Source organism: Vicia villosa, linkage group LG5, assembly GCF_029867415.1.
Source record: "Vicia villosa cultivar HV-30 ecotype Madison, WI linkage group LG5, Vvil1.0, whole genome shotgun sequence".
In the NCBI taxonomy this organism is placed as follows: domain Eukaryota; kingdom Viridiplantae; phylum Streptophyta; class Magnoliopsida; order Fabales; family Fabaceae; genus Vicia; species Vicia villosa.
In genome coordinates, this window is record NC_081184.1 from 118016209 (window position 1) to 118025998 (window position 9790).

At 34.6% G+C, this 9790-nt stretch overlaps 1 protein-coding gene across 2 annotated transcripts; it reads left to right on the forward strand.

Annotated features, from left to right (window-relative positions):
- The first annotated feature begins 431 nt into the window (after positions 1 to 431).
- LOC131602175 (uncharacterized) lies at positions 432 to 4296 on the forward strand. 2 transcript variants are annotated; one of them, XM_058874194.1, is made up of 9 exons: positions 432 to 742; positions 912 to 1493; positions 1889 to 1988; positions 2544 to 2600; positions 3149 to 3266; positions 3450 to 3532; positions 3640 to 3701; positions 3788 to 3884; positions 4031 to 4296. In XM_058874194.1, the coding sequence occupies exons 2-8, from the start codon at positions 1168 to 1170 to the stop codon at positions 3882 to 3884; spliced, it is 843 nt and encodes a 280-aa protein (XP_058730177.1). In that variant the 5' UTR covers positions 432 to 742; positions 912 to 1167; the 3' UTR covers positions 4031 to 4296. The 2 variants fall into 2 exon arrangements, with proteins under 2 accessions (XP_058730177.1, XP_058730176.1); XM_058874193.1 differs by having other exon boundaries at positions 434 to 742; positions 3989 to 4296.
- The last annotated feature ends 5494 nt before the right edge of the window (positions 4297 to 9790 follow it).

Genomic DNA, 9790 nt, shown 5'->3' on the forward strand with positions numbered 1-9790 from the left:
TCACTCCTTCAGACGGTTTATTTTAATATCTATCTTTTAAATATTTCTCTTGCAGCTGTTTTAAATATTATTGTAAGTACGAATAAATACTTAAAAATTAGTGCATATTATTAGCATATATTATAACTATGTCAATGTTAACCAATTGAAAAATAAATTTAAATTTTACACATAATCATTTAATAGACATGCGATGTGAATTCTAACAAGACCCGTGCCATAACACAAGTTTTTTTAAAATAATTTTAAGATCCTAAAAAAAAATGATCATTTACCAATTTTCTATTAATCCCTCAACCAATAAAACTAAGACACATGTCAAGCAAATTAAGAGAAAAAAAATGAAAGCATAAAGAATAGGTGGAGTCCACAATGAATAGCATCAAATGCTTATTGGGAGTCGCACTGTTGCTGAATTCCAAGATCCACACCACAACACAACCATCCATTATTACTTCTCCTTTTTTATTTTATTATTCAAACTTCATTTTCCCTTTTCCCTTTCTCTGCTTCCTTATTGGTACAATTCTAACCCATCTCTTGTCTTTCTTTCTCTCCCTCCCTTAGAGAGAGAAAGAATATGTGTCACAAAGCAAAGCAACTAGTAACAAAGTAGCAAATGCCAAATTATATCAAATACCATTCTTGTATAGTCAGAAACAAAAACAAATAACCATCCCATTAAGCTCAACTTGCCCTTTAATCGCAAAGTTGCTGCTACTACTGCTGCTTAAGCAAAAAGGTTTCTCTCTCTATATATCTATCTCTCTGTTATTCTTCTGTTGTGACACGTTTGATTTTGCTGTTATTTGGGCTTTTACCATAATTGACTCCTTAAAAACTTCAACTTTTCTTGTTTTTTTGATTCAATACTGATTTTATTTTTTCTGGGTTGTTCTCTATTTTTTCAGGCTATTCAATTTTGAGTTAAAGTTTGGATTTTTAAGGGTTTTTGATTGTGGGGTTGTGTTTATTTCATCTGGGTTGTGACCGAATTTGTTTTATCAGGTATGGTTGTTTGAATAGAATCTAAAGTAAAGATTTTGATCTTGGTTGGTTGGATAGTGTGAGTCAGTGAATTGGTGAAGGGTTTTTGCTTTTCTTTTTTTTGTTTGGAAATGGTGGTTGGTACTGTTTGTGGATTATAGAGAAAATTGTTAGATAGAGATGGAGGCAGAGTCAAATAGAGGGTTTTGTAATGAAGATATAAATTCATCTATGAGTAGACATGCAATATCATTTCAGCATGGTGCTATGAATAATAGTATGTCAGAGATGGTTCCAATGGGTAATTATTTTGGGTTAAGTAGTTCATCTGGTATCATGTATTCTGGAAATTCAACTTTCATCAACAACACCAACCCTGTTGTGAGTCCACAAGCTGGTGGCTCTTCTCTTCTTCTTGATTCTGTTCCAGGGTTGAAGCATGACACAGGCTTGGCTGTTGAGTGGTCTCTTGATGAACAGTACAGATTGGAGGAAGGCCTTGCCAAGTAAGTCATTGGTTTTGATTATTTGTTTATTTATTAGCATTAGAGCCGTCTCAAGTTTTTGGAGGTCTGGTGTAGATTAGTCGCAGTTTAAATATGACAAAACAAATAGAGACCCTATTTAACTATGATGTGTTATTTAGCTAAGATTTAATCGTGAAATATTTTAAACCCTGTGCAATAGTGCGGCTTGCACGTCCTCAAAGACGGACCTAATTAGCATCTATGTGTTACCTATGAGATATTTGATTGCCTTTATGTTTTAGTAATGGTTATGCTAAATTTGTTTTATATGGTATATACTTATAGGTGCGAAGAATGATATTTCTTTCTCTTTGTGTAGTTTTTTTATATTTTGTGACTGATTTAATTTCATGATTGTTATGTTTCATGACTAGTTATGCTAACGAGCCAAGTATTATGAAGTACATCAAAATTGCTGCTGCGTTGCCTGATAAAACGGTTCGCGATGTTGCTTTGAGGTGTAGGTGGTTGACAGTAAGCTCTTTCACTTTACATTTTTTTCCCATTGTCCATAGTTTATTGGTGCCTTTGAATGATACATGTGCTTTCTGCATTAGACCGGAAGTAAATTTTAAATTCTAAATGCATAAAGTTGCTTGAGCATGTTGCGAAAAACTAGTCGAAAGTTGAGTATGCGTAGTGGAACTTCCACTTTGAGTCCAGTACAGAAGAGACTTTTAAATCCTAAAAGCATTAAAGTTACTTGAACATGTTGCAATTATTAACTACTTGAAAATTGAATATGCATAGTGGAACTTCCACTTTCTAAAGCATTCACAATAAATCTTTTTGTTTCATACACACCACTTCCTCCTATGGCCCTAGGTTTGCTTTGTAGCAACGGCTCGTGTTTTGCATTGTTGCGTAGCTTAAGTGTTGTATAAGTTATGGCTATAACAGCGGTTAAAGGCAAGGTTTTAGGTTTTCGTTGTTATCATAGCAAATCCAGAAGTTGCAGAAAAATGTAGATTTTCATCTCTATGCATGTTTATGGAATCTTAAAATACTGTTTTTAAACCATTTTTGCAGCGAAAGCGAAGGAAACCAGATGAGCATTGTTTGGGAAAGAAGATCAATTACAGAAAAGTATGTGAAGTTTTGGAAGCTTCTGTTCACATGCTATTTTTCTTATAATGTAGTGTTTGTCGAAGAGTTGTTTGGTTAATCTAGAATGATTCTCACGGATTCTCTACCCGATGTTTTAAGTATGATTTGAATTTCAAATATATTTCTATAAAAAAAGTTTAAATATATTTCACCTAGAATATTTAAGATTTGTAACAAAACTCTTTTTAAACATAATGAGAGATCGAAAATTGAAAATTCTTTCTCAATGTTGGTTACTTGAGTTGATTGAAGTAGTAATTTTCCTCTTGTGGAATTATGCCTGTATAATTGATTCAATATATCATTGTTGTTGACCTGATTAGTATTGTTGATAAAATCAATTGCGTTGAGTCTTCTCGACGTGCTTGTCAAGGACATTGATAATACTCAAATGCTATGTTAATAACAAAATATGATTATGTTGCATCCCATTAATGGGATTCCATTTTTGATATATTGAATAAATTAATGTCTTTAGGATCTAATGTTGATTGAAGAACCAGTATTCTAAAGTCATGCTTCTTCAGGATAAGCCGGTGGATTTAGCATCGCATTCAAATTTGCATTCGGCGCTGCCCCCAAGCATGAGTTCATATTCTCCCATGTCACACACTATTGATCAAAGTCAACGGATGCTATATGACGGTTAGTATATCTATTTTCTTAAACTATATATTCCTTATTTCTCGTCCGTCAATTACGACTAAAATTTAGTGCTCTTGACTTATAGTTTAAGAATGCGTGTTAACAAATTTCAAGTGTTTACATTGTGTCGTTTTTGTAACTGGAACCAATTCTGCATTCCATTTAATACTCGTGTATGTTCAGGAATTTGTGGGCCTATGAAGCAACTCATGGAGCAGAATGCTCAAGTTTTTAATCAAATTAATGCCAATTTATCGACGTACAAGGTGAAAAGCTCAACCATATGCTTCGATGAATTTCCAATTTTTCTCTTTGATTATAGTTTGAGATATTGTTTGATGCTGTGATTATGATCATGGTCTTTTCTAAACAGTTGCAGGAAAACATCGACCTCTTTTGCCATACAAGGCACAATATTAATACCATTCTAAATGAGTACGTCAATCGACAAAGTTAACTGTTATGTCATACATATTCATCTTCTTTAGTATTTGGTTTTTACATATTTAAACTTTATGCAGCATGAGTGGGATGCCTGGCATTATGAGCCAAATGCCGCCACTGCCTGTTGCCATTAACGAGGATCTCGCAAGAAGTATATTGAATAATAGAACTTAGGTAAGCTCTTGTTTAACCATAGCTGAATATCATGTCATTTTTGTAAATAGTTGGATAAAATATCGTATATAAATGTTGATTGGTTTATGTATTACCGATTCAAGTGAGCGAAATGCTGACTTCATCAACATGGTCTTTCATGGAAGTGCATCCATCGAGGTTGGCATCGTCGTGTAAAAGTCATTTCTGCAACTGTTTTGGTGCTATATACAAGCAATTGAGGAGTCGAGTAGTAACTCAGAGAAATACATATGTCATGACTTTCGGGATATTGTAATCGATCTTTTGATCTTAGTGTTCCGTGGTTGATTATTTTAGGATTTGAAACAAAACTTGAGTTTCTTGTTGTATAAATAAATAAATGAATGTTGGTTGTAAGAAAAGAATGAAAATAGGAAATTAATTAATAGTATATGAATGGTTTGATCTGAATGCAGATTTATAGGTATATCAGAAACTTGATTGGTGTTATAGGAACTGTTGCTAGTTCTGCCACTTTCCTCTTCATTGTTCCTGAATCAATCAAGCACAGGCTGCACCAGTTTTGGTCAAATTGACAGATCCAACAGTGACAGTTTGAATGCACATGATATTCTACTGACAATTTGTCTGATAATAATGACATTAAAAGGAAATCTCGTAATGGCTTCAGTTTGAATGCACATGATATTCTGTAGTAAATGTCAAACATAAAAAGAAAATTTACACATGATCCAGACTATATAATGTCAAAAATAAGGTTAAGTAAATTCTTACTTTGAATACAGTACTAAGAAAAACATGTTTGATATCACTGTAGTTTTATCAAAATTATGGTAAACAATCTTTATTTTAAGAAAAATATCGTATTACTAAATGTGCTCAAAGCAATACAATTTTTAGTTTATATGTATCCTTGTTATGTTTTTCAACTTTTAGTCAGAATAATCATTCTTGTTATTACAATTGGCTGATATATTTTGTAGAAAAAAGGGGTGATGCACTGATGTTAAATATTTTACATTGTCAACTAATCAAACCATGTATTTAGTCACATCACATTTTTATTTTAAAATTTTTTTAATGACATGACAGACCGTTAGTTTTCTATTGGATGACAGTGTAAAATTATTTTGTATATCCATTAAATCTTATTTTGTATGCAATTTATTTTGCAAGTTGTTTCAAATATTGTTGAGGGATCCTTTCTTTTCTATGTTAGTCTTAAATTTTCTATTATCGTCTGGCGTGCTTTTTTTTTTAAAAAGATTTATATTTTATTCCATCATCTTTTAAAATATTTGGTTCATATTTATTATGGGTAGTTTTGCAAATGTTATGTTTGGAAAAAAATTAATTAAATAAAATCTCCATGTAGAAAATTTAATTAGATTTGGTTTAATTTTTTTAATCAACTTTAAATTCAATAAATAAATAAAAAAGCAAATAGATTTGGTTTAATTAAAAGATTGGGTATGTCTGGATTGGTTTTTGTAGATTATTAGTAGTAACCTAATGGGCTTTTTGGATGAATTAAGGAATCTATATAAAAAGATAGGAAATTTCTTATTCCACCTCCATGGTGAAAAGAAATATCCTATACAATTTTTAAAATGTCCCTCTAAAATCAGAAGTATATTTTTGGTGCACACTTTTTTTCTTAACATTGACTGAAAATCAAAATTATATTTATGATTGTAAATCGGTAATATATTTCCGATTTTAATGTTACAGTAGCAGAAACATTTTAGACAAAGAAGTATGTCATTTTTATCTTTAATATATTTGCAGTTGTGTCCCATTAAATACAAATACATGTACAATTCATACAACCAAGACAATTGGAAGATATATATATATATATATATATATATATATATATATATATATATATATATATATATATATATATATCAAATACAAAAATATAATCCAAATACAATAACAAAAAACTATAACTAGAATTCAAAAACATCAACAAATACTACCGGGTATGGCGGATGATGAGTCAGCCTCTCACCCTCGAGGCGTCCCTCCGCTGTCTCCTGTAAAATTGAGTCTCCGCCATGATCGCATCCATAACACCTCTAATATCGGATCCATCAAGAAACAAACCTCTATCAATACCTTCCCGCGCAATCTCCATGATATGACGACACCTAGGCAACACGTCAATGACATGATTGGCCCTAGCCTGCTCCTCCTCTAAGATCTCCTGATGAACTGGTCTCGGTGGGTTCCCTGGAGCATCTTGTACCATGTATATATGGGACACCCGGAAAAACAATATCATGTAACTGTACTCGTAGCTCCAATCGTCTGGTGCTACGACACTCCTAGCCTCATCAGGAATAAGATGATTCTCAAAATCATCAAACAAAGCATCCACATCCCTCTATTTCACCGTCAGAGGAACAAATACAGTAGGATCCCGGGGAATGGTCTGGGTGAACCCGGACTGACGCATCACCCGCTCAGACATATAAGCAGCCGTCATACAAATCCCGCAGGCCAACCAACCCGTAAACAGCACAAACTCGTCAAATGGTATCGTTACATGGTGTTCGACGTATGAACTTAACTGTATGTCCTCGTGCACCAGCCGGTCAATGTACACCCAGAACGACTTTATCGTCTGGTTCCCTCGGAGCGGGTCGTATTTGCAGCCACGCGGATTATCTTTAGTATAACCCGTAGCAAGTGACAAACCCGATATGCGGGGGAAGTGTTGTAGGATCCATCCTTGAAATAGGAAAATTAAATAATTAGTTCCAGAATCAAAATAATTAACAAAGGTCACAAAGACAACGAAGTTATACTGTCATGAGTGACATGTTGTCGGTTATTTGCTTTGTATTCCAATTAATTACTTCATCCAACTTCATATACAAGTAAACCAGGCAAGCAGCCTCCAGTTACACTGGTGGATCATCTCAAAATCATCAAAATACCGCAGGTACATGATATCAGTGTAAGTGGCACTAGTGTCCATAAAAATCTAATGCCAACAAGATACAAAAGGTATGCTCTCATAGAAAACCTCCCATGAATGGTAACTTGCCCGGGATTACCATAAGCCTCTATTGCACGCCGTATCTCATCTGTGAACACCTGAGCCAAATAATTATACCTGACTGACTACCTCGGGTTTTATCAATCTCTCCCAGGGCAATCTCAGAGGTAACTCCCAACTTCTCAACCAATATATCCAACGCCTCTTCTTTATCGATCCTCTCATAATCCAAGAATGTCCCTCTGATCAGAAGATGCAGAAGACACGCGACGTCGTCGTTTGTGATCGACATCTCACCTCGTGGTAGGTGAAACAACGATGTTTCATGGTGCCACCTCTTAACGAAAGCATTAATCATACCCCAATTAACCACGTTGGGCCAAATCTTTCAACCCTAAAAGTTGTAAAGCTCATCAAACCATGGCTCAACAGGTGGTATGAATCTACTGATCTTCCGCTCATGGTTAATGACCTTGAGCGTATCAAGTTCCTGCATAAATATGTAGACGAATTTAATCAACAAACCAAAATTCAAAATTTATAATAAAATTCATAATTCAAAATGTAATAGAATTCAAAATTCAAAATTCATACATGTCCGTCCCAGATATGTCTAGCAGCATGGTCAGGTAAAGAGGAAAAAGGGATAAATCCGACGGTCATCCTCAAAAAGCCTGAGGTAGCGCAGGCGCGGCCTGTGCAGGTGCACGCTTAGGTGCAGCCTCATGAGCATGCTCAGGTGCCTACGATGACTGAGGAGCCGCCTCAGGTATCGTCTGAGGCTGTGAACGGGCCTCTGATGTCACCTGAGAATCAGACGCCTCTCCCGCCTTAAAGGCTAAATATCATTTTTTATCCCTTCAGTATACCTCGGGGGTCCATTTTGGTCCCTTAAGTTTAAAAACCTCCAAAGTGATCCTTAATTGTTCAAATAGGTCCATGTTTGTCCTTTCCGTCCAAACCGTTAGTCAAAGTCAATGGATTCGTACATGTGCCAAACACGTCATTTACATGTGGCAGACACGTCCTGTTTGAAATGTTAAAAGTTAATACCACTTCAAAACTTTTCTGGATCTGAAACATTACTAAAATACAAAACAACATTGATAACAAATTAAAAATCAAAACTTTAACCTTCCAACCTTTTTCAAAGACGTTCCATTCACTTTGATTATCAAGATTTAACATTAAATCTCATGTTCTTCAAACAGGCTTCATGTTCATTGAAAAAGTGGTGTTGTTATTCAACCTGGGTTCATGTTATGAATAACTAGGTTTGAGGATTAAGCTGAAAAAGTGGTGTTGTTTGAATGAGAAGCACCATTGCCACCGACGAAAGAGAAAAGTAGCAGAAGAAAACAACACTAGTTTATGTAAAAACTCAAATCCCTAATAAGTTTTTTCCAATTTCAAACACAAAAAAGCATTTATATGATTTCAGTTTATGGATTCGATTTTCTGGGTTTATGGATTTTGGTCAAACAAATGGATCAAACAATTTTAGTTTATGTTTTGATTTCTAGAATGGATCAAATGATTTTGGATTTCGATTTCAATTTCTGTTTTAATTTTTGCCACACGAAAATCACAAATCTGGAATGGGTCAAACGATTTTGGCTTTCGCTTATGTTTTGGATTTTGATTCTGGAAGTGGTCAAACGAATTTTACAAATAAAAGTCACAGATCTTAAACCTGATCTCATAAATCATACAATGCAAATACAATAGGAAGCCATTGATTTCATATTTCAACTTGATAATGATTCTTTGCATGACTTGCAACATGATTTAGAAAAACGATCCCTCAAGACTCAGAAAAACAACATGATCCAGCATCTCAATCAATAATGTTTTGAGAAAGTACTATAAGAGAATAATTGGGAAAGCACAGTGCATACCCAATTGTTTGATGTTTTGTTTGTTTAATTTTTACAAATAAATAAGACTTCAATTATATTTAACGTGTATATTCATTAAGAAAAATTTAAGTGGACTAGTGGTAAAGTATTACATCCAACAACCAAGTAGACTAAGGTTTGATTCCTGCTCAAAGTAAATTTTTGGGCTTTTATTTTGGAATTTTGTATGCCACATAAGTAGAAATAGACGTCGTTTGTGAGAATTAGACGGCGAGGAGCTAAATGACATTGTTTGAAGACATAAGGGACTACATTGGTACTTTTAAAAGTTAAGGGACAAATATGGATCCCGAGGTATAGATAAGGGACCAAAAAGAATATTTTGCCCACCTTAAATGTTGTTAGTGGAGAGGTGTGTATGCGGGAGGACGGAGGTGGAGAATGATGAACTGGAGAATCTCGCGTGCTGCGAGAGGACGAAGTAGTAGGAGGAGGAGCAGGAACATCGGATGTTGAAGATGTAAGTGGTGCATTTGGTACGACCTGTCCAAAGGCAAGAGGAAGCTGGGTTGCATGACTCCTTTCTCTCCGCACAGAAGCATGTTGTGCAACCTTGTCGTGTCTCAATCGAGACGCTCTTTCAGTCATTGCTCCTATAGAAGCACGGAAAAAATGTTAAATTAAAGACCAAAGTTGAAAACAGAAACAAACAAAAACCGAAAATATACTTGCGGTTTTGTTCTTGACGAAAACTGAAAATGCATTTCTGGTTTCTATTGCGATTTCAGAGCAACATTAATGGCTTCCCACCCCCACAAATGAGCACCAAAAATTTGACATTAATCTTTAAAAATACATTTCCTACACCTTACTAATGATTCCTAATGTTGATAACAAACCACAAATTCCCAATTTCTAACCTAAAACACACATTTGAGTGGATTTTACATAAACTCTAAAAAGTTCAAAAACAACTTACTTGATTGATTGTGGTTTTTTTTTGTTGGATGCTTGAGATACTGGTGCTTGATGATTTCGAACAACTTCGGTTACAA

What these genes read in the sequence shown, in the direction of transcription:
- LOC131602175 (XM_058874194.1), top strand. Translation starts at nt 1,168, where the DNA reads ATGGAGGCAGAGTCAAATAGAGGGTTTTGTAATGAAGATATAAATTCA. An exon ending in AGAAGATCAATTACAGAAAA is followed by an intron (nt 2,601 to 3,148) that starts GTATGTGAAGTT and finishes ATGCTTCTTCAG; the next exon opens with GATAAGCCGGTGGATTTAGC. An exon ending in ATTAATACCATTCTAAATGA is followed by an intron (nt 3,702 to 3,787) that starts GTACGTCAATCG and finishes AACTTTATGCAG; the next exon opens with CATGAGTGGGATGCCTGGCA.